A 22337-nucleotide genomic window follows, 5' to 3' on the forward strand; every position below is an offset into this window, starting at 1 on the left:
ATGGCTGATGATGCTTTGCAGTCCCTTCAACGAGCCGTGTGGAAAGCCCGACTGCCTCTGCAGATAAGACTAGCCGCTTCAGAGTGCCGCACCTTTGATGGAGCAGATCCCTATCTGGTAAGAAAGTGATCCGGTGCTCCAGGTTTGTCGAAAGCCCGTCAAACCACGACCAGAGGTCAAGTACGCGGCGGACTGATTTACGTCTGCTAGATTTCTCTTCCACGCCTGTCGTACCTACCCCTGCTCCTTCCACGGCTGCACGCCTTCTTCTCGAGTTCCCTTATCGCCGAACCCGACTCAATCTCACCTTACGCTGGCTTCTTCACCTATGACGATGTACCCTTAAAATGGCATCTGCCTTTGGGCCTTCTCTACGATGTCTACGTCGCGTCCACCCAGGACGCCCGACATGACCACTTGACCCCGGCGCCTCTGCCTTTCAAGCTGACTGTGCATTTCACCCCGGACGATGAAAAGCCAATGCTTCCGGAGGCAACCCCTGTGGTGTTACATGACTCTTTTATCAACTCGGTCAAGGAGGCTGATTTTTTGCGATCTGGCACTGCAAAACCCATCATGACTCTCTCCGCCCAAGAGAGCAAGGCTCTGTGGACGTCGACTCAAGAAAACGACCTACCAACGTTCTCCAAGATTCACAGCTCCCTGGTCCCACCACCAGGGCAGATGCGACATATTCCCCTGCGACTCTACCTCCCGTCTGCGCCAGATCAGGACCCAAGCAAAGCTCAGATCAAAGTCCTCCAGTCACACGTTTCCCCCACGATTGCAGGTGCAAATCAGGGCGCCACGCCTGCGACCTTGCGAGGCGGTACTGCGGGACAGTCCCAAACACTGGGGACGGCACTGCACCAGTTGGCACCTAGCTTGTTTCCGTCTAGGAGGACTCCCATTCTTGCAACACCACTTCTGCATGGTGCACCAGTACCAATGAGTGCAGCATTAGAGGAGCTCGTCAGATGGGGTTGTTACGCCGATGGCTGGGTGTCTGTGGTTATAGCCATGCGCACCTGATATTCCACTACATAGTACTGCGGATAATCCAGGGATAGAGCACGAGTAGTGTGATATCTGACGCCTGCACTGCGTACACAGTACAGCGTGTGAGCCCCACCAACGTCATGCGGTGGCTGAAGGTTGACACGTGCTCAGCCACAATCCAGGTATCAGCCACATCAGCCTTGAGCGATGGCCTTCAACAGCCGCCCACCCGCAATTGACGTGTCAAGCAACTCATCACACGTGGTGCAGGAAAAGCATCTTGTCCTACCTGACAAAAATGCTCGTCGAAATGCTACTATAGCGCTGTCTAGGAGAAAGAGCCTGTCTTGGTAGCGGCCAAACTCGAAGCGTCGCTCCTCCGACTCGATCGTCAGCATGCCGCCTTTCCCAGGTGAAGAAACACTGGCTACAGTGTAAGGCGCAACCTTGTCTGTGTCTGTTACATGCGACCGCAGTCTAACTCTGACACTGTGCTGCCAGGTACGCCGATCTACATTCTTACTTCACAGCTCCCAGCCCTCGGCCTGCTCTCCATCGCTTCGATAAAGCGTCCTACTTCTATGTCTACTACAACTCCACCAGGCAGACCAGTCGTGTCGAAGCCGCGATCTATGCGGGAACACCTGACCAGACCGCCTTCAACGGCTTTCTAGACAACGTCAAGGTGATACACTCCCACAAATTCCCGACCAGAGTGACGCTGCTCGTCGATGGCGACACCACCTCGAACACTTCACCCACTTCTCCCCGTACAGCGAGAGATCCGGACGAATGGCGTCTTGCCAGTTCAGATCCACGAGATCCGGGCACCTCGAAATACAAAATACACACCGTCGACATCTATTTCTGGAACAATGACGACTCGAAATTGGTCCTGGACATCTTCAAGAGACTGCTCCATCCCAATCAGCTGGACATTGAGGAGGTCCAAGAAGAGCTGCCCCACCATGACATGGTGAGCCCGGTGGTTCAAAACCTGGAGAATGTGGCTATATCCGATCCGGCATACAAAGATTGGCAGTATGATCACGCCTCGGGACCTCATAAGCCCGTCCAGTCACCATCCCCAGCTGCCGTGACTAGCCGATCGTCCGCTCCCGGTCAAGCAACGTCAATCTCGCCTGCTTCAGCCGCTGCGAGTGCGGGAGGGAGATCATCCGCCAAACAAGCACCAGTGACAGACTATACGCCTTTAGCTTATAATCCAGCAGCGCCCGCGGCACCAGAACCGATTGCACATAGAGAGGACACCCCCCCTCCAGTCGACGCCGCCGACGGGACAGGCCTGACTGCGGCCGCCAAGCATGACAACCCATACGCCCCTCCGCCGCACCCACAAGCGTTCGGGGGTCCGCCATCGGGGGTTCCTGGCGCGTATGCGCATTATGGCTCTCCGCCACCGCCGCCGCCGCCCTCATTTGGGCCTCATGCGACCACATCACCCGCGCCGTCCTTCGGACCTCAGGCTGCAGCGACTGTGCCACCGTCCTTTGGCACTCAAGCCTCGTCGACGTCACTGCAGACTTCTCCCCCAACATCTGTGTCTACAAACTTCGCACCACCCCCAACAAGTGCAGGCTCCGACGGTAGCCGCCATCCGTCAATAGCTGCCCAGACATATGTACCCCACGGGCAGGATCCGAACTCTCACATCTTTGGACAGCCGCCAGTGCAGACCCCTGGCACACAATTCTACCAATCAATCAATGACCAACCGCATAAACCACTGCAACATGTACAACCACAGTATCCGGACTATCTGGCCGCCGGGCAACCCCCAGCTCCAGCCGCGCCTCCGCTGGGGGGATACTCTACGTACAACTATGGCCAAGCACAACCACCCCAGCCTGCTACAGGTGGCTACGATGTACACAACCAGGTCTACCGACCCACTGAAACGGAACATCAGACCCACCACCACAGCAGACCTTCGAAGAGTTCAGGTTCGCAGCACAAGCCCACGCACACGGAGAAGATCGAGAAGGGCATTGGCAAGTGGATCAAGAAAGTTGAGAAGAACTTTGCATGAGATAAGGCCGACCATTTCGATCATTTGACACCGTAGTAGTCGTGGTGACTTTGGCTTTCTGGCACAGATACACTCTGAAATTAGCAAGCGTGGCGATTTGCAAATTGCAATGTTCCCTTCACCCTCCGCGGCCAAAGCGATCATAGCGATCATCACTTCATCGTCTGTACCGTGCCCTCGACAGAAGTCTGGAGATCAGCTTCCAGCTCTTGACAGCCTGTATCTTCGACCTCTTCGGAGCTTTCCAAAGGGGATATATACCCTGGTAGGTTGTCCCCAACACTGCGGCGCCCACTCTGCCACTCTGCCTCTCTCACACACATCAGTATTCGCCACCACGAAGGAAGGTGTTGGAGTCCTGTTGGTGGTCCTCTCCGCATCGACGGCTCCTCCTTTTTGTAGAATTGGCGGTCGACGTGGATGACTGTCTAGATTGGTTGACACCACATCACACCGCGAAACTGAGCTTCTCAGAGGCGTCGTGATAATATACACAACCCGCGGGCAGCCCGGCGGGTCGGATACACACTAAAACGTGTGCCTCTGCGACGTCTCGCTTCTCAGTGAAATGTACAGTATTGAGGCTAGGGCTCCTCGCATCTCGCATCATCGTGGGAATGGGTCTTGGACGGAATTATCGATATAATGTTAACTCATTCATTAGCTTTGGTTTTTTGCGGATTCATTCCCTCTCCGCACTCCCCCCTGGCGTAAACGCGTTAATTGCGATTGCTGTGTACTGACGATAGCCCATCTGCGCGATCTGTCGTTGTTGAGGCTGGGCAATAATCATATGAGCGTGGCATGAGCGTGGTATACATTGGGTGGTCGCGCGGATAGTTAACAGTCACACTCAGGCCCGACTCGTAGCACGCACAAGTTAGGGTGACGAGTCAGTTTGGACATGCACCAGCACGTATGCACCAGCACGTAGACCCAAGGTTCAAGGCGTCGCGTACACAGTAACATTATTACAATCCATATATAAAGGTATATTTCTTATCCGCGTACCTCGTCGGATTGGTCTTTTCGTCCTCAATCTCCTCCAGCGTCATCCTCGCGAGCTTGGCTTTCCGTCTCTTGTTCACGGCCGCCAGGGTGAAGCGGTAGGCCAGGTACCCAGCCAGCGCGATCGCAATGAACGCCAACGTGACGTAGAATGGTCTATCGGATCGGACGGGAAAGGAACACAGTCAGCACGCCGGTTCCATACACATAGAGACTACACGCAGAGACAGACAGACAGAAGGTACAGACGGATAGACAGGCAGATCCTGTCTATGCCCACCCAGCATGGATATTATTCGCAAATGGACAAACTCACATCAGGTAATCGGGCGCGTATGACTTGCGAAACAGCTGCGAGCCAATGACGCCGGAGAGGTTGCCGAACCCGTTGACGCCGAGCACAAGGGCTCTCTTGCCGGGCTCGGGGGTGTTCCCGCTCAGCCAGGCCACCGTCAGGGGTGCGGAGACGTAGCTGCCGAACAGCAGGATGCAAAGACCGGCGTATTTGGCTCCGTGGGTTTGGGCCGTTACCGTGATGATGAGGCCGATGAGCGTGATTAAGAGGCCAAAGAAAATGTGGTAGCCTCGCTCCTTCCTATTGCGCAGAGGTCAGCAAATAGGTGTTGTATGTGTTGTGTGGTCATCGGATAGGCCAGCAGGAGACTGGGTCGTGTCTTGCTGTGTTCGATCGTGCACCTCCTGCTCAAAGCAATACTCGTGGTTCTGGTTATTGCTCACCTTCTATCAGAGCTGACAGCGAAAAGGTACAGTCCGACTGCCCCGCAGACGTACGGCGGCACCGACATCTGAGAAAAATCAGTTAAGCCAAGTCGAACGGCGCCATTCGAGCTTGTTTAGCAGACGTACCAGATTGGCCTCGATCGAGGAATACCCCATTCCAGCCACCACAAGAGGGAGAAACACCGAGAAAGCCTGGCCCGGCACACTGGCCAGGATGTTGAAGAACAGGACGTACCACAACTTCCAGTCCTTTGCCGTCTCGACTACATCCCTTTTATTCAATCGCTCATTTTCGAGGCCGCTGTCGCCGTAGGTATGTTGGGCGTACATGGCGTTATCTAGTCGCATGCGCTCTGCCGCATACGCGCGGTTCTTTTTGCTCAAGAACCATGCGCTGCCTGGGCCGAGAGGCATCCAGAACCATGCAACCAGGGCAATCACGCATGTAGCAACGCCCTCGATGATGAAGAGGTATTGCCAATTCTTGAGGTTACCGGTTTGGATGTGGAAGACACCGTAGGCTCCAGGAGTGTTAGTGATTGGTTCAGAGTTAAAAGGCATCCATGTACTTACCTATGCAACCGGAAAAGGCTCCCGCAACGGCGTATTGGCCGTAGAAGAGGCCGATGCGCACAGCGAGGTCGAATCGCGTGTAGAAGGTTGAAAGGTAGAAGACACCTAATACAAGGCACGGCACGAGCGCGTACGGTAAGCCTGCTGTCATCCGTGTACACCCCCAACGGGCGAGCTAGGGCGAGCAAACCTACAGCAAGGGTAAAAGCCGGCCTCAAAGAGCCCGATCAGCAGTCGTGTAGCAATGAGTGCACCTGGCGAAGAGTCAATAGCGATGTTTCTCCAACGGGCTGCGTTTGCTGACCTCGGCCCTTGACCCATGCTTGACAGATCGTGAGAATCCCCCAGCAGAACATGATGATAGGGACCCAATACTTGGCGCCGATCCATCGGCCCACTGCCGCCGAGGGAGGTTGAAACAGCACAAACGTGATGAAGAACAGGCTGACGGCCAGGTTCAGGTCGTCAGGATGGGCTCCAATGTCCGTCGTGAAGCCTAGACCGAAGTGATCATCAGCCGCGTGCGATGGGCATAAATGACGGGTAAACGTGGCTTGACCAACTTGACTTACCCTGTGTTTCGGCATTTCCCACGTTACCCTGCTCTGTCTTAGCACCCAAGAACTGTACCAATCTTGAGGACTCACCCGATCCAACCCATTGAAGAGGTACAGCAAGGATAAGAAGGGCAGGAGGCATATATCAAGCTTCCGATTCAAAGCCCGACTCAAGGCCTTCTCCTCCTGGGTCGCTGGAACATGTCCGGCTGGGAGATTGTCCTTTCTGCGCGGGTCTGTGTCAATTGTAGGAATGCTTGTTTCCAGGTGGTCTAGTTCGTGTTTCTCTGCCATCGTTTCGTGTGCTGGGGATGGAATCCCCTCGCAGAGTTTAGGTCGAGAAGATGAGGGTGAACGCGATCAAATGTCCGTTTTCGTCTGGAGCAAGTGCTCCTCATTTTATATCATCATTGTTGCCGTAACGGCCAAATTCCTGGTCGCGGGTACAGTAACCGTTGCATTGACCGATCTTTCGGTAGCGACATCCAGAGTGGAGATTATTGGGGTATAGAGCAGGCAAAACAAGTCAGAGCCATCTTTGAGAGCAGTGAATGAGACGCATCTCCCCAGGATCTTGCTTCGAGGCCGGAGAGAAAGCTTCTGTGCGGGGTGTCGCCCGGCGAAGATACCTTGGCGGACCGAGACCAGTTAGAACCGTTCTCATATGTCCGGCTAGGGTACCCTGAAGATCTGCACGGGCGGACGCCGATATACCCTATTGGGGCGAGGTTCAGGGTACTTTAGCCTGTGTGTACTCTTTTCTCTAAAGTACCAATCCATGCCCGTGGCAGAGTGAAGGCAGCCTCGAGTTGTTGACAAAGACTTGCTTGGCTCCCAGCACGGACTCACGATGACGGTACCAAAAAAGGATGCTTATGAGAACCGCCTGAAGACTCTCGATATAGGGTTCAACGGTGTCTCAGTGTCGACTGATCTCCGAGGGACGGTAACAGGTTCCTAGACATGTCTAACGGCGATGAAGCTGACAAAAGCTCCAGATACTGCAAATCAGTGCTTTCCACCCTAAGCACGGCATTGTCCTTGCAGAGCCATACGAACAATTTGATGGTACCAAATTTCGAGATACTCCATACGTACGTGAATATCGCTCTCGAATGCTAAGGTCAATGAAGAATGGTGTTCCTGGGTTTGGCCTGCGATTCGAAGGCGAGGTCCAGGATCTCCAGGTGGGTCTTGACGGTCTGGGTCGGGCGACAGTATCCTACCGCACGGATGGAGGTCTTGCAATCACGGTATTTCTGCGGGTCGGCGAGGACGGAGAGGTCGTTCAATCCGCGGAGATCAGGTCATTGGCCGACTCAGCGTGCAGAGTCAGCTTCATCATGGACTGCGGTATCAGTGTCAACAGAGCGTCATATGGACAACTCACCGAGGGTGGACCGATTCCAATTCCAAGATCGGAGAACAAATTCAACATCATCAGAGACAGGCAGGGCTTCGTCATCACCAACACACCATTAGGTGCACATCTGAGGGGATGGCTTGACGGCGATGGCCAATTAGTCGATACACAACACACCAGCCAAGAGGAGACCTTTGTCAACTCTCCGGTCGTCAAGAAATATACTGGCTTTCTAGAAATTCCGCCTCAAGGGACCCGTGTCCTATCAGCCAAGTTTATCTTGCAACCAGGAGTTGTCCCTCATGCACACCGGGACACAGAGTGCCCGCAGCGAGTCGGTTTGCCGAAGCTCTGGAAGACGCGGGAAGAAGCCGGAAGGTTCATCGTCCGCAGAAACCTAGAGTATATCCTTGGAAACTGCGCAATTCCTGTGCCACAGTCCAGGCAAGCGGTGTGCCTCTTGACAGATCATGTTGCTTTGCCCCTAGGGTGGATGCGAGACAATTAGTATGTATCATGATCCGTGGCCGGTCGTAGCTAACCAGTAGTAGTTGGCAGGTCCGGTTCCTGATCGACACCTACCTCAACCTCAAGAACTTGACTTGTCCAAGCAACGCAGAAGAATACGCCCAGGTGATTAAGGCGACAGTGAAAGGTCATTTGATCTGGATTTTCCGGTATGCGCAGAGGCCGCACAAGTTCTGGCACAGGTCGTACCTCACGACTGGCCGGCCCAAAGATGGGCCGGTATTCCAGCTTGACCAACAATGTTATCCGCTCCTCGAATTATGTGACGTGTGCGAAACGTTTCCAGAGGAGCGCGAGCTTGTTGAAGAGATTTTGCGATCAGACGCCGTGTCACAGGTCTTGGACTTGATCGAGACAAAACGGGATGCGCGAACTGGTTTGTTCCCAACGGATGAGACGCCGGGTGACGACGCAGTGGAACATCCCTTCCACTTCTCAAGTCACGTTTTGCTGTGGCATTCGCTATCAAGGCTCGCCAAGGTTGCTGCACAGTTCATGGCAGAGTCTGCCTTTGAAGCACGCCTGGCGACTCTGGCTATGGCTGTGCGTACATCGACGCTCGATCACTTCCTCTGTCCAGAGCCAGCATCAGGAAAGCCAACCTTCTCGTATCTGGTTGATGGCGCCGGTCAGCAGACATTTTACCACGATGCTAACGACCTCCCCACCCTCTTCGCTCCTTCTTGGGGATTCACCAAGACAGACTCCGAGAATCAAGCGTGGCACAACACTATGCACTTTGCCTTCTCGACGGCCAATGAAGATGGCTACTATGCTGGGGGAGCATTTGAAGGGTTAGGTAGTGTACACACGCGCAACCCCTGGACATTGGGATATTTCCAACAGTGGAGGTATTCTCAGATGAGCGGAGACCGCCAAGCTGAAGCTATCGCATGGGACAAAATATGTGGCGTGATGCTCTGGGATGGCATGTTTTCAGAAGCAGTTGACGGGCATTCCGGCGAAGTAACCAGTAAAGCATGGTTCAGCTGGCCAGGGTCGATGATTGGAAGCGGGCTGCTTGAAAAGGGCAATCGAGAGCGGTATCTCTGAGAGACTCTCTTGAGGCCCACACATGCGGAGTGATGATCGATGACATTGCGATCAAAGATGGTCGAAGCATCAGTAAAAGGAAGGTGAAAGGAAAGTGAAAGGAAAGTGAAGTGAATGGAGTGGCTGTATCCGCCGCGGAAGGAAAGTGTCCCGAGACTACAACCTCAACTTCCTGAGCGCCAAGCCCAAGTTCTAGACCTCTGGTCAGTTGTAATTAGACGGATGCGCATTCATGTCGAGGGCCGCAGACATTTGCTTGACTATCCCTCTTCCTCGTTACCGCTATGTCGAACGCGAATGGAGCGTCTGCCTGTCAACCCTCGTCGGAACAAGATTGCCCCAGAGTTGAGGAAGCGGGTTGCTCAAGCGTAAGGGAGCTCCGCCCAAAGCTTTTGCAGTTGTATTAGACTTACACGTAATCTCTGTTCAAAGGTGCAATAGTTGCAACGTCAGGCGAGCAAAATGCTCCGGGGGCCATCCATGTGAACGATGTCGCAAATCAGCGCGAGATTGTGTCTATCCTCAGGCCGAGCAGACAGTGTCCATCCCACGAAGGGAACACGATGAGCTCCGGGCCAGGTGCGCTCTTCTCGAGCAAGCACTCGCAGAAGTAATCCCGTCTGAGAGGGAAAGGGAGAAACTGCTCCAATATGCTCAAGCCAAGACCGCCGCTTCAGAACATCCTCCACCGAATCTCGACCATGACCTTACCGCAGAGAGTCAGCACCTTCGAGAAGGGCGAATATTGACGGACCCGGACGGCACCATACGCTATCTAGGTGAATCTTCCGGTGCCACTTTTCTGAACCATTTACGAGAATACATGGCAACCGTGTTTCCGCTGGCTTTTGAGGCAGCTTGGCCGGGGTCGGCGAACCCGGATACAACAGCTTTCATATCCGCGCTCGGCCGGTACCAGACCCACGACAGTCGCCCACTCTTGACCTCAGCTGTGGACCCTCTCATCCTAGCCACTAGAGAGCAAGCTGCGGCGATGCTTGCGGAGTTTCGAGAATCGGCTCAGGACGGTCGAGGCGCAGCCGGGTCTGGTGGCATCTACTACTGGGGGGATAGCGAAGCTGTCCTGAAAGACTACCTAGCTTATGTGGACGGGGTTAGGACACTCGAAGTGAACCAAAATGTCGTGGCTGCCAACGCCATGTTCGCCGTTGCCTGCCAGTTGAATTCAAATTGTGCGCCTGACTGGGAACCCGGCTTCGGACAGACCTTCTTTGCTAGAGCCAGACACCTGGTTGGGAACCCTCTTGATGCCTCGATGATCAACGATGCCACTGTGCTAGCCCTTCTGGGGTTTTACCTGCTGAATAGCAACCGTCGAGATGCCGCATATATCTACATCAGTGTGTCCATGCATATCCTCATCGTCCATGGAGTCCACCGCGCGTGGATGGTTGATGAACGTGGCAAACGGCTGTTCTGGACCGTTTATGTGCTTGACCGATGGCTGAGTTGTCTGATGGGAAGACCGGCACTCGTCCCAGATGAGGCGATCAAGTTGGATCTGCCTCGAGAAACCGCCAATTTACCACCAGCGGCCGGTCTCCGCGCACACGTCGAGCTTGCCAGGATTTCAAACTATATTGTCTCCAATGTCTATGACGTTGCACGCGAGGAGCCTCTCATGAGTACTCTGTGCATTCAGAAGTCTCTGAGCTTGTTGACGTCTTGGTCTGACACTCTTCCGACACCGGTGCAAGGCAGGGACGAAAACTTCAATAGCGACCAGGCTGTAGTTGAGCTGCACATGGCGAAGAATCAGCTCATTGTCCTCGCAGTGCGTCCTTTGCTCTTCATCAACGTCAAGACGGTCACTGCGGAAATGCTTCTCAATGCCCGAACAACTGGTCATCAGATATCAAACAAGTCCGAGCTCGATCTCTGCGCCGATGCTGCCAGACGCAACGTGCATCTCTGGAATACGCTACTGAGTTTGCAACGACCTGCAAGACTGTCTGTTTCGAGCGTCCACTATCTGTTCAATGCCGCTCTCGCATTGCAATTGTATCGACTCCTAGCCGATAACGACGCTCAAGGTGACTATGATGCAATCAGCTTTGTTATTTCTGTGCTTGGTGTGGACGAGGGCAGCAACAGGGCCTATGCCAAAGATTGCGCACAGGTGCTTGCAGATTTCGGATCGCTCATGAACAGATTAGGCAGTGTCGACTTGTCAAAGACAGCTTCCAGGGGAGGAGATCTTCGAGCTAATGGACAAGGTCTGCCATCTCATTCCGCCATTGTCCTGTCTTCGAGCAACGGGGCCAGCTCAACAAGCTACGCAGAGTCGTATCGCCACTCGCAAGTCAGCCCAGGGTCCACACATGGCGACATAGACGCCACACGATTGAATGCATCAACTACGTATGACCGCCGTGCCTACAATGAGTTGCTTTCGTGGCTGGAGACCGACAATCTGCAGCATCAGTTCGACTTTCCACACCGATTTGGCTGAATGATGCAAATCACCCATCTGCTCCAAGAGAGCAGATATGACAAACGATTTACCAGCTGCAGTGCTAGGGGCTCTCATGATTGAGACGCACTCCGCTGGATATCCACCGACTCGACGGTAATTTGTCCTCAGACACTGTTCGTCCGGAGCGGCTTATCGAAGGCCTGGACAGCATGGCTGATGGTCACGTGGACTCAGCCAAAAGACGTGTGCCACGACACCAAGCAAAAGACAGAGAGACACGGGTGAAGGGCTTATATAATCCATTCCTGTCGACGTCGGTCGCAAACCACCATCCCCATTGGCGTGCAGCTGTCCGCCTTAGGACTTAACCAGAAAGGGTAACGTGATGGCGGCTCTTGATACTGCTATAATAACACGCTGCTCCTTCAAACAAGGGCGGTTGCCACAGGACCCGCAACATAGGATATCTCGCCATGGCTCCAGCTCATACGCCAATCGATCGCTTTCTGCAAGGTATAAATACAGCCAACCTTGAGCTCATGTTGAGTGCCTTTGCTTCAAACGCCGAGGTCATCGACAATGGAAAGAGCTTCAGGGGGGATGCAATCCGGGACCTATGCGAACATGAAATCATTGGCCATCACGCGGAAGTCAGCGTTCTCGAACAGGAGCATCCAGGTGACGGCCGAGCCTACGCCCACGTTACCATTGACGGAGATTTCGGCAAGGATTTCGGCATCCACGATCCATTTGAACTGTTCCTCGCCGCAAAATTTGACAACGACAAGATTCAGCATCTCGAGATGGGTGACTTGAACCCTAAGAGACCAGCCATGCGTGCTGTATATGCGTCAGTCGGCAATCCAACCGATCCGTTGTCGTCGATCCGCGTTGACCGCAGGAACGTCCCAGAAGTGACGGAGGGATATGTCCGAGTCAGAATGCAAGCGGTAGGACTAAACTTCCATGACATCTTCACATTACGGGGTGTTGGCATGCACGAGATTCGCTTTCCAATGATTCTCGGCAACGAAGGTGCCGGTGTACTCGACGATGGCACTGAAATTGCAATCTTCCCCAATCTGAGTACCGACCCGGACTTCAAAGGCGACGAGACCATCGACCCGCATCGACACGTATTCGGAGAGCTTGTGCAGGGAAATCTGGCCGAGTATGCTGTCATACCGAAACGGAACGCCGTTCCCAGACCGAACAACCTAGACGCCGATTCAGCTAGTGTGATGGGAATTGCCTGGCTGACGGCCTATCGGATGCTGTTCAATAGGGCCCATTTGCGGGCCGGGCAGACTGTCTTGGTGCAAGGGTCGTCTGGTGGTGAGTCCACCCTCGACGCTACTAGTGTGATATGTGTCAGAAGCCTCGAGCTAATGTGCTATACAGGCGTAACAACGGCACTCATCCAGATGGGCTCTGCGGCAGGCTATCGCGTGTGGACGACAGGCCGCACGGAAGCCAAACGTGCTCTTGCACAATCGCTCGGCGCCGAGCGGACGTTTGAACCTCTTGCGAGACTGCCAAATCTCGTCGATGCCGTCTTCGACACGTCAGGAGCGGCAACGCTTTCTCATTCGCTGGCATCCGTGAAGCCAGGTGGCACAGTGGTGTCGTGCGGAATCCATTCGGAAGGCGGCTCCACAGATGTCGCAATCGACCTGATGCACCTCTTTGTGAACCAAATCTCCCTGACTGGAGTCTATACAGGGACAAGGGAAGAATTTGTCGACCTCTTGAACTTTGTATCTGCCAAGGGAATCAAGCCGTACATCGGCAAGGTCCTGCCTTTGGAGCGGGCAGGCGAAGGGCTGCGCGATATCTGGGAAGGCAAAACGGACGGCAAGATCGTCATCACCATCTGAACAGACTCCCACTTGTACCTGTCAATGGGGTAGATAGAATACAAGGGTGCTTCGCTTCTAATGTGGAAGGCTGATGCCCGCTGGTGCTGGTGATGCCGGTGATGCCAGAATTGGCTTAGTTACATTCGCACCGGCCCGGGGGAAGTCGGTGACAGCATCCAGCTGCTTATCGCGCCCATTGTTCTATTGACTCTCTGCCTCATTCATGCTGAATAGATCTCGTTGAATGCTTCTGGCTGGCCTCGGAAGCCCTTGCTTCCGGCAGCCTGTGGAGATAATTAAGCACAAGGCGCAAGAACCATTGTGACGCCCCGGCTCCAATATCACCAAGCACCTCCTTAGCTACGTCAATCCCGCAAATACTATCATGGCTCTCTGGACCGGGTTCCCTACGCGTATTGGATTGAAAGACATAGCAGAGTCATCACCGCCGCCTCGAAGGCCACTTACCTGCCGAGCCAAGAGCGACGACTTTAAGCGGAAGCTCTCATGCCGGTTCATCCTTCCCGACGAGGTACCATTGGGTGACACTTATTCCTGCCAGATTGTGGTCTAACTTCGGCAGATACTCGACAATGCAGTGACGCAGGACCACGACTCTGAACCAATTCTCCTGCAAATGCCATACGAGATCCTGCTGGCAGTCTACGACAGCGTGGCCCACGCGCCGTCCCAAGTGGCACTGGCGTTGACGTGCAAACGCATGGCACGAGCGGCGCGAGACGTCCAACTCTGCCTCTCACCCACTTCGGCCAAGTACGCGGGGTTTCTTCCGCGGGCTGTGTTTGACGTGCCGGAGCTTATGACGCAGCTGAAGCCATGGATGCCGCCAGAGCTCCGTCTCTGCAACCACTGTCTGACCAATCGACCCCGGCACGAGCAGTACTGGAACACCGTGGCCGGCTGCGAGGTGAGCAACTTCTGGATCACCAAGACCGGGTGGGAGTTTCGCGACGCCAGCTGGCACAAGCAGGTCCACGACATCTGTCCGGCGTGCCATGCTTCGTGCAGCTTGAGCGATTTTGTCGACTGCGATGGGTGTCGAGCTCTCGGGCGGCTTGGCGACGTGGATTGGTCGCGCGTGTCGGATTCGTGGCGGAGAAGGACCGAAGAAGAACTCCGGGCCGGTAGGTTCGCTACGGGGTCTTATTGAAACGCGGAGGGGTTGACAGTATGCCGACTGAAGGAGCCGAAGAACGAACGCCGGCCCCTGGCGTGCGGTCGATCAGGACCCGGTATCGAAGGAGCCGCGGCCGCAGATTTCATGAAAGTCCCTATGCACGGCCGCTCTGACGTCGAGCCATACTCTTGGATGGACGGGGTGTTACTTGAGCTTGAGATTCTCGAGGCAGTCAACGCCTCAGGGAGTGGATACCAGCAAGACTCTCAGTCGTTCGGCAGGCGGTCTTAGGCATCTGAACAAATTGACGCTCTGCTACACAAGGACATGGGCCTAAGATGGACCAATGGTCAAAATACGACCCGTGCTTTCATTAGGCCATGACGAAAATCACAGCAGAAAGCGAAGTGACTCATCTATGGAGGCAGCAGGGGCACGGCTCCGGTGGATCGAAGACTCTGGGTGGAGGTTCTGACGATGACACCACTGCAGCCTATACGCTCAATATCTGAAGCTATAGCTGGAGGGACGACTACCCGCTGTATGTTCTATAGCTAGGGCCCAGTAACCTTCGCGTGCCAGACGACACATACAGCCAAGATAGATCAAGATCATAGGTCTCTTCGAGGCGATCCTACGAAGAATACAAGGCGCGGCAGCAGACCGGCGGGATAGACGGACGGTTCAACATTGCGACCATCGGACAGGCTTGGTAAGTTTCGATCGGGCACGGAAGCGCGCAGGCGACGGACCGGGACACAAGATGATAGAGTACATTACTACGTAACACACATTATATATATTGCAAAGACCATACGTGTGATCAGGCCGGGTTGTATGTACCTGTACTGTGTACACTCCGTCCGAAGCCGAGGTCCGACAGCATTTGCATTCGGCTCTTACTGATTGACTGATTTGTACCCAGTAGTGCCGGTACAGCACTATATCCATCTGCCAGTCTACCGCGTGGTGTCTTCTTCTTCTACTTCTTCCCACGCAATACCCAGTACACGCTGCAGTATACATCGGTATATACGGGACACTTCGCTCCTGTGATGGCCAACATGTCCGGCCGAGATGAAGCAGCAGCAGCAGCAGCAGAAGCAGGAGAAGCAGAAACAGAAGTATTATCCCCCACGCCCCAAGCAACGCTCGACCACTTCAACTCCATCCCCTGGGTGGCATCACGGCTCTCAGACCAGACCTTTCGACCCGTCCACCTGTCCCGCACGCTCACGCACGCAGGAAAGGGACATACTCTGATGGCCTCGACATGGAACACCCCAACGACGATATCGCACATCTTGTCGACCTATCGCCCTCCTCTGACCACCAGCAATCAAAAGGGTGAGATACGCCGCTTCTACACCTTCGGGGGTGGCTTGAATGCGCATCCGAATCTATTGCACGGCGGCGTCATCGCCACGATCCTCGACAGCACGATGGGCAATGTGATTGGGCAGGAGTTGCCCGCGCACGGGGCCACGTATACGGTCAAGTTGACCGTCGAGTATAAGCGGCCCGTGACCACGCCGGGGACGGTGATGGCGCGGGCGTGGATCGTCGCGATTGAGGGACGGAAGGTCTGGGTCGAGGGTGTGGTCGAGGATGGGGAGGGGAATGTCCATGCGAGGGCTGAGGGGATGTGGTTGAGAGCGAAGGGGAAGGCGAATGGAAAGCTCTGAGAGGAGCTCTCTTATTGTTGGGATGGATGGAAACTACGCATTACGAGTGCGTGCATGGCCGTGTCACCTCTGCGTCCGTCTAGGACAGGACAGGACCGGACGGGACGAGGAGAAGATCTCGTGTCTGCTGTCTGATGGCCGCTCACCCGCTACCCTTGCACTTTCACCCGCACCCGCACCCGCATCCTCGACGGCTCTATGACTCCGCCCTGCTGAGTACTCGGCGCACCGATCCCAGCTACTGAGGCCTGAGTCACAGGCTCGTCAAAACCCCCGGCCTCCTGCATACCGCCTCCTCCATCCGTCTCTACCGCCAATCCGAATATAACCACCTCTATGGGTCGTCTGGTGGCCCGACTGCATCCATGTTGGAGTCCTCCGTCTCCTTCACCTCGTCGATGTGATATGTCGACCGGAGGTTCTGCATGAAGTACTGAAATTGCGGCTCCGACTGCGGCACCCAGAGGCCGCACACGGGCAGTTCGACCTTGAACTCCCATGCGTTGGGCTTGATCACCTCGCGGAACATCCAGTCCGGATGGTCCTCCCACACTTGGTCATTCTTGAGGTAATCGTTTGGGGAAGGCCACACGTAGAGGTCTGCACCCGTCTTGAGGGGTACTTCTTCGCCCGTCTCGGGATCGCGCATCTGAACTCATGTCAGCACTTGGCTCGGACTACCGAAATGCTCGAGCATAACAAGGGACAACTTACAGTGGGGTAGTCCTTGTAGTACGGGTCTTCGACATACACCCAGTCGCCGCAGCACACCGTTATCTCAGGCCACTTGGGAGTATTGATGGGCGTCAGGCACATGCCGTCCCTCTTCTCCTCGCAGAATTCGAGGTAGTTGGCCTTTGCCGCCAGGGCCATCCGTGGGCATGTGTGAGAGTACTTCGGGGCGTTGGCGTCGACAAGCACCGTTTTAATGGCGCATTTGTCGTCGTTGCAGCCGATCACGACGTCTTGGAGGTTGTAATCATCCCGCTCGTTGAGGGCAGCGGGGCGGGTGCCGTTGAAGATGCCCGGCCAGGTGCCATTAAGAATGGCGGGGTGGGTGCTGTTAAGGAACGCCGGGTGAGTACCGTTGAAGGGCAGGGCGGTCGATTCCTGCAGCGGGAGGAACGCCGCAACTAACACGAGCACCACCTTCATGAACATGGTGCCTCTAGGGCTGGTGGTGGTGGTAGTGGTGGTGGTAGTGGTGGTGGTAGTGGTGGTGGTACCTGAGCAAGTGGATGGATGGGTTTCAGTTGTAAAAGGAGACAACCTTAGTCAGTGTGACGAGGATGAGAACATACAGCACAAAGAGCAGGGAGACAGTGTCTTCAAATACTTTTTTCCCGATGCTTGAAGGTCCTCCCTCATATCCCAAAGTTCGGGCTACGGAACAATTTGTAGCTGCAGGTCCTCAGACACATCATGGCGGCGAATGGAAAAGAGTTCTTGATACAGGTACCTGCTCACGCCAAAGCAGAACCAGACATTGCTGACTTCGCTGCTCTTTGGAACTCACTAGCAGTAAGGCATGGTGGTGCCGCGTATGGATGACGGCAGCCTCTCCACCGCCATATCATTACACATGGTTTGACTGGACGATCGCCTGGAGTCAAACCATGACGAAAGCAGGATGGATGCTGTTCGAGGGAGAGGCACTCCTGAATGGCAGTACCATGTACATCCTTTGGGGACAGATGAGGACCTGGAAGGCAAAGAGCAACGTGCTTCAGACTTCGTACATAAGGCGCGCAGAAGTTCCTATGATCGACCGTAAATCTGTACGGCGGGCTTGGAGACAATAGTAGCGCAGCGTAAATTGCGACGCGCTCAACGCGTCCCCGTTCAGCATCCAGGTCACGTTCATGTCCATTCATTCCTCGCCTCACTACTGCACGTCCACATTTGGTTTTTGACTCCTGACATCCGCCAAACAATACCCTAGCCTGCGCGACAGGCGCCAAACATGGCATCGGTGAAGAATCTCCTCCGGCCATGGCAAAAAGACGAGAAGTTCGAGGAGCGGCGCAGAGTCCCGTCTGGCTACAACCCGCTCTATTCCTACCGTACTGCTCGCGGCCAGGCGAAACACTACCTGCAGCAATTCGCAGACATGTACTTCTTGCGCCTGGCAAAGCTCAAACCAGTGGTGGAAAACGTCGCTGCAGCCGACTGGAAGGACTATGAAATTGCGGGAGAAAAAGCACAACGGGTAGACAGAGTGCTTGATGTCCGCCAGGGTCAATTGTGCTGGGTAGTCGGGACAATCTACATGGACCTGCCGCTGAAACCCAACATCCTCGAGGACATATCGAAGGAACAGTGGCTTACCGGGCTGAAGCTGCAGCATACATATCTGTCACAGGACCGGGAAGTGCAGGTCATGCTGGAGGACGAATCTGGCCGACTCCGTCTGACTGGCCCGATGTTGAACAACAATCTACTAGTCACAGGCGTCATTGTCGCAGTCATTGGAACGGAGAACGCGAATGGCGACTTCGAGGTCTTGGACATACGTATTGCGGACTTGCCTAGACAACCCAAGCGATGGGAAAGAGACGAAGCGGAAGGCACGAAGATGGATGTTGATGAGCCGGCCAAGAAGATCGCCCTGGTCAGCGGCTTAGAGATGTCCGGCACAGACGGCGACGCGCTGCATCTCTCGCTTCTGTCTGAGTTTCTGCTGGGAGAGGCGCTGGACGAGGAGGATCGGCAAGCAGCCAGCAGGATATCCCGGCTGATTATTGCCGGGAATTCGATTGCTTCAGAGTTAGCAGATGATACGTCCTCCGACGATGACGAGAAACCAGAACACCGCAAGTATGGCTACGACGCAGCAGCCTATAACCCGGTTCCCACCGCTCAGCTCGATCGATTCCTGGCTGAACTTCTGCCTAGTATGCCCATCACCATAATGGCGGGTGAACAAGACCCAGCCAACGCGAGCTTACCGCAACAACCTATCCATCCAGCGATGTTCCCCATTGCCCGAGCATACTCGACTACCAACATCGCCGATCCCGAGGAAGAAGACCCAGGCTGGCTCGACAGCGTCACGAATCCCTGGGACGGCGACGTCGAAGGATGGCGTTTCATGGGAAACAGTGGGCAGCCCGTCGACGACATCCTCAAGTACATCGACGTCGGTGGGCCCGACGGCAATGGCGCAGACGGGCGGTTAGAGGTCCTGGCCAGCATGCTCAGGTGGCGGTGCGGAGCACCCACCGCGCCGGATACACTGTGGTGCTATCCCTTCCAAGACCGGGATCAATTCGTTATTGACGAATGTCCCCACGTACTCTTTGCTGGCAATCAGCCCAAGTTCGACACCACAATCATCCATGGCCCTGACGGCCAACAAGTCCGACTCATCGCGCTCCCACGATTCCGCAAGACTGGCGAGCTCGTCTTGGTCGATTCGGAGACCTTGGAAGTCGAGGTGGTGAAGTTCGACATTTATGACCCAGACCAGACAAACGGGTCGTGACGAAGGCTACTTAAGCTGTGCTGCGCGGCTCCGGAATTCTCCGCCTTATGGCACAACGAGATTTTCTGGTTACTTTTAAGTATTGACAGAATGCATTTCACAGGCACGTCCGTCTGATGCGATCGTGTACTTCGGAATACCTGACACCAAGATGGATAGATCGTTAACATGCGCATCAACGAAACTACCTGTAAGTCGAGCCATCGCGTCGCGACTCAAAAAGCGCTCTCGGTCTGAACATCGCTCTTTAGGCGTGTTTACGGAAAAAGTGGTCCTAGTACCATACAACGCGCACCATGTGCCCAAATATCACGAATGGATGAAAGATCCCGTAAGTCAGCGCCCATTCGACTCGACTGAATTTGACTGCGGAATACGGATTCTGACCGTCTGCGTCCGCGTCTACAACAGCAAATCCAAGAAGCAACGGCTTCAGAACCGCTCACCCTGGCAGAAGAGCACGCCATGCAACGAAGCTGGCGCAGCGACGCCGATAAGCTCACCTTTATCATCTGTCGACCCTTCCGTCGCAGGCATGCCAATCAGCGTAACGACCTAGCAGACCATGGTATCGTCGCCCCTGGAGGTAAGACACGCCTTGAAGATGAACTCGATGCCATGGTCGGGGACGTGAACCTCTTCATCTCGGCCGTTGAGGTAGAAGAAGAACGCCCCGACGACATAAACGAGATACACATACACAATGACCCGCACGCTGACTCCTCCGCCACCTCTACCGATACCTCGAGGCCCAACTCCTCGATCGCGATCGGCGAACTCGAATTAATGATCGCCGAATCAGCCTATCGTCGGAAAGGTCTCGGTAAGGCTGCCTTGCTGACCTTTCTGGAGTATACCGTCCGCCATGAGAGCCAGATTCTCGAGGAATTTCACCGTGGACGGCGCACCGCCCCTATAGGAGTGCCGACTCCCAGATCTGCGCAACGGGAAACAGCTGATGCAGCCAAAGGCGGCCCCAAGTTCGGCTACTTCACAGTCAAGATTGCCAGCTCCAATCGTGGGAGTATTGCCCTTTTCGAGGCGTTGGGGTTCACCAAGACGAGCGAACAGGAGAGCTACTTTGGGGAATTTGAGCTGCGATTAAGCAGGGAGAGGCTGGTTCGGGAGCACGGGGCGGAGATCCAACGGACATATGGAGAGGGATTGTACGAGTGCTCTTGTGGGGAGTGCTTGAGGCCAGAGGAGCCAGCGCCGTGATTGATCTTCCGCAAGGGCATGGCATGCAGACAGATAGTGAGATAGACAGTCACCAAAGATAACGATTCGGCCTCGTGCGAACTAGTCTTCAAGGCCTCCTTGACGAACGACCGTGTTGTGCCGTATTGGCCGCACAGGTGGCATTGGACACGGACATACCGAACGGAAGAGTACTTCGTCATGCAGCGGGCTTTGTTTCATTCCATTGCCATTGTAGCCCGAGAGTCATCCACGCGCGCATGGATAATGCAAGCAGCCTCTTCGATCCGTACATTTCGATCCGTACAAATTTGATCCGAGTAGTCACGGTTTTGTCGCCGATCCATCATCTCAAGACACTATCTGCGCGCAACCGAGGCCCGTACCTGCACCCGCGTCGCAAACACTCCCATACGCATAACAGAGGCAACAGATGCCTCTCGACCCTTCGATTGAGCAGGACCACATATGATCTGCTCCAGTCCCTGTAGCTGATTTCTTCACAAGCACCATGCTCGGTCGTTCATGCCGGTCGGCCGGCCGATTCGAACACAACGGAAAGATGAGAGGAACAGAACGCCAGAGCTCAGTTCTTCTTAGGCTTCTTGTTCTTCTTGCCGATTTCTTGGAAATCCATCGCTGCAAGTGGAGAGGAATCAGTCAGCATGGTCCTCGAGAGTGGGTTGTAATTTTCGCGTCCAGCCTCAAAACCGGAGCCGGTCTCCCGAGCGCGCAATGCGGAAGCCCAGTCCTCGCACTTTGGAGGAAAAGCACAAGCGCCAGCACAAACACAAACACAATGGGCTCGAATATTTCCATCCCTTCACTGCATCTCCTGTAGCGGCTTGTCTTGCCCTGTCCTCCCTTGTCTTGTCTTGTACCTCGCTTGCACAAGTTTCGTGAACCTCCACCTCCATGAAAGTGAACCCCTGCTCTTTGACCGCACAACCCGCAGGGTATGCCCTTCTCTCGCCCTTCTTCGCTAGACTCAACCCCGCGCGACCAATAAAACATAGAAATAGGAAAGCACCCAGGAACTTACTAGGCGGCAGACTCTGCTTGATCTTATCGGCCTTGTCCGAGTCCTTGAGGATGAGTGTGTACAGGAACCGCTTGCCACGGAGCTTCAACTTGATATCCTTGCTCTTGTTGGATTTCTTGAGACGGGCGCCTGAGGGCATCAAAGAGATCAGCATTGGTCCTGACACCTGAGGGCGAACCAGAGCGGCATTGGGCCAGCACAAATCAATCTGTAGAGGGGCAAAGAATCGCAGGAGAAGTGGTCGCAGCGCACCTTTGGCATCCTTTCTCCGTGCGATCTCGAGGAATTGCTTGATATCCGTGACTTCGGAGGGCATCTTGGCGTTGGTGTCGAGTGACTTGAGAGATAACTGGGCCAAAGAAATGCGCTTGGAGGGTGCTGTCTCTCACGATCGCAGGGTTGTCCCAATGTCGAAAATGCGATTGTGGGCGGTGTTTCTTCGGCTGATTTACTAGTGCCGGCTTCGGGACGGAGATAATTTTCCGTGCGGAAAAATTCTTGGATTTAAAGTGAGGCTCCAGATCTGGTTTGGCTACGAGTACAAGGACACCATCGTCGAGAGCTTCAATCCTGTTACTGTGTACGAGAACAGCTCATTCTCGGTTCAGCGAGCGGATGCATTG

At 54.7% G+C, this 22337-nt stretch overlaps 12 protein-coding genes across 12 annotated transcripts; 9 read left to right on the top strand and 3 right to left on the bottom strand.

The window, feature by feature from the left end:
• Positions 1 to 1032, top strand: G647_01720 (uncharacterized protein; the record flags this gene model as incomplete). The annotated part of the gene is made up of 2 exons (XM_008725119.1): positions 1 to 117; positions 211 to 1032. The coding sequence occupies 2 exons, from the start codon at positions 1 to 3 to the stop codon at positions 1030 to 1032; spliced, it is 939 nt and encodes a 312-aa protein (XP_008723341.1).
• A 363-nt stretch (positions 1033 to 1395) lies between these two features.
• Positions 1396 to 3049, top strand: G647_01721 (uncharacterized protein; the record flags this gene model as incomplete). The annotated part of the gene is made up of 2 exons (XM_008725120.1): positions 1396 to 1433; positions 1501 to 3049. 2 exons carry the CDS (start codon positions 1396 to 1398, stop codon positions 3047 to 3049), a joined length of 1587 nt encoding a protein of 528 aa, XP_008723342.1.
• Positions 3050 to 4020: 971 nt separating this feature from the next.
• Positions 4021 to 6222, bottom strand: G647_01722 (uncharacterized protein; the record flags this gene model as incomplete). The annotated part of the gene is made up of 9 exons (XM_008725121.1): positions 4021 to 4213; positions 4374 to 4652; positions 4796 to 4863; positions 4925 to 5319; positions 5372 to 5476; positions 5566 to 5625; positions 5676 to 5867; positions 5944 to 5971; positions 6019 to 6222. The coding sequence occupies 9 exons, from the start codon at positions 6220 to 6222 to the stop codon at positions 4021 to 4023; spliced, it is 1524 nt and encodes a 507-aa protein (XP_008723343.1).
• A 556-nt stretch (positions 6223 to 6778) lies between these two features.
• Positions 6779 to 8872, top strand: G647_01723 (uncharacterized protein; the record flags this gene model as incomplete). The annotated part of the gene is made up of 3 exons (XM_008725122.1): positions 6779 to 6874; positions 6927 to 7742; positions 7850 to 8872. 3 exons carry the CDS (start codon positions 6779 to 6781, stop codon positions 8870 to 8872), a joined length of 1935 nt encoding a protein of 644 aa, XP_008723344.1.
• Positions 8873 to 9169: 297 nt separating this feature from the next.
• G647_01724 (uncharacterized protein) lies at positions 9170 to 11345 on the top strand (the record flags this gene model as incomplete). The annotated part of the gene is made up of 2 exons (XM_008725123.1): positions 9170 to 9240; positions 9314 to 11345. The coding sequence occupies 2 exons, from the start codon at positions 9170 to 9172 to the stop codon at positions 11343 to 11345; spliced, it is 2103 nt and encodes a 700-aa protein (XP_008723345.1).
• A 437-nt stretch (positions 11346 to 11782) lies between these two features.
• On the top strand, positions 11783 to 13186 carry G647_01725 (uncharacterized protein; the record flags this gene model as incomplete). The annotated part of the gene is made up of 2 exons (XM_008725124.1): positions 11783 to 12644; positions 12711 to 13186. 2 exons carry the CDS (start codon positions 11783 to 11785, stop codon positions 13184 to 13186), a joined length of 1338 nt encoding a protein of 445 aa, XP_008723346.1.
• A 367-nt stretch (positions 13187 to 13553) lies between these two features.
• On the top strand, positions 13554 to 14597 carry G647_01726 (uncharacterized protein; the record flags this gene model as incomplete). The annotated part of the gene is made up of 3 exons (XM_008725125.1): positions 13554 to 13700; positions 13752 to 14313; positions 14359 to 14597. 3 exons carry the CDS (start codon positions 13554 to 13556, stop codon positions 14595 to 14597), a joined length of 948 nt encoding a protein of 315 aa, XP_008723347.1.
• Positions 14598 to 15370: 773 nt separating this feature from the next.
• Positions 15371 to 15991, top strand: G647_01727 (uncharacterized protein; the record flags this gene model as incomplete). The annotated part of the gene is made up of 1 exon (XM_008725126.1): positions 15371 to 15991. One exon carries the CDS (start codon positions 15371 to 15373, stop codon positions 15989 to 15991), a length of 621 nt encoding a protein of 206 aa, XP_008723348.1.
• A 334-nt stretch (positions 15992 to 16325) lies between these two features.
• Positions 16326 to 17152, bottom strand: G647_01728 (uncharacterized protein; the record flags this gene model as incomplete). Its single annotated transcript, XM_008725127.1, has 2 exons — positions 16326 to 16640; positions 16706 to 17152. 2 exons carry the CDS (start codon positions 17150 to 17152, stop codon positions 16326 to 16328), a joined length of 762 nt encoding a protein of 253 aa, XP_008723349.1.
• Positions 17153 to 17954: 802 nt separating this feature from the next.
• Positions 17955 to 19475, top strand: G647_01729 (uncharacterized protein; the record flags this gene model as incomplete). The annotated part of the gene is made up of 1 exon (XM_008725128.1): positions 17955 to 19475. The coding sequence occupies one exon, from the start codon at positions 17955 to 17957 to the stop codon at positions 19473 to 19475; it is 1521 nt and encodes a 506-aa protein (XP_008723350.1).
• A 151-nt stretch (positions 19476 to 19626) lies between these two features.
• Positions 19627 to 20693, top strand: G647_01730 (uncharacterized protein; the record flags this gene model as incomplete). The annotated part of the gene is made up of 2 exons (XM_008725129.1): positions 19627 to 19806; positions 19887 to 20693. The coding sequence occupies 2 exons, from the start codon at positions 19627 to 19629 to the stop codon at positions 20691 to 20693; spliced, it is 987 nt and encodes a 328-aa protein (XP_008723351.1).
• Positions 20694 to 21258: 565 nt separating this feature from the next.
• On the bottom strand, positions 21259 to 22030 carry G647_01731 (uncharacterized protein; the record flags this gene model as incomplete). The annotated part of the gene is made up of 2 exons (XM_008725130.1): positions 21259 to 21311; positions 21715 to 22030. The coding sequence occupies 2 exons, from the start codon at positions 22028 to 22030 to the stop codon at positions 21259 to 21261; spliced, it is 369 nt and encodes a 122-aa protein (XP_008723352.1).
• Positions 22031 to 22337: the final 307 nt, after the last annotated feature.

The sequence above is a fragment of the Cladophialophora carrionii genome (genome assembly GCF_000365165.1).
Source record: "Cladophialophora carrionii CBS 160.54 unplaced genomic scaffold supercont1.1, whole genome shotgun sequence".
In the NCBI taxonomy this organism is placed as follows: domain Eukaryota; kingdom Fungi; phylum Ascomycota; class Eurotiomycetes; order Chaetothyriales; family Herpotrichiellaceae; genus Cladophialophora; species Cladophialophora carrionii.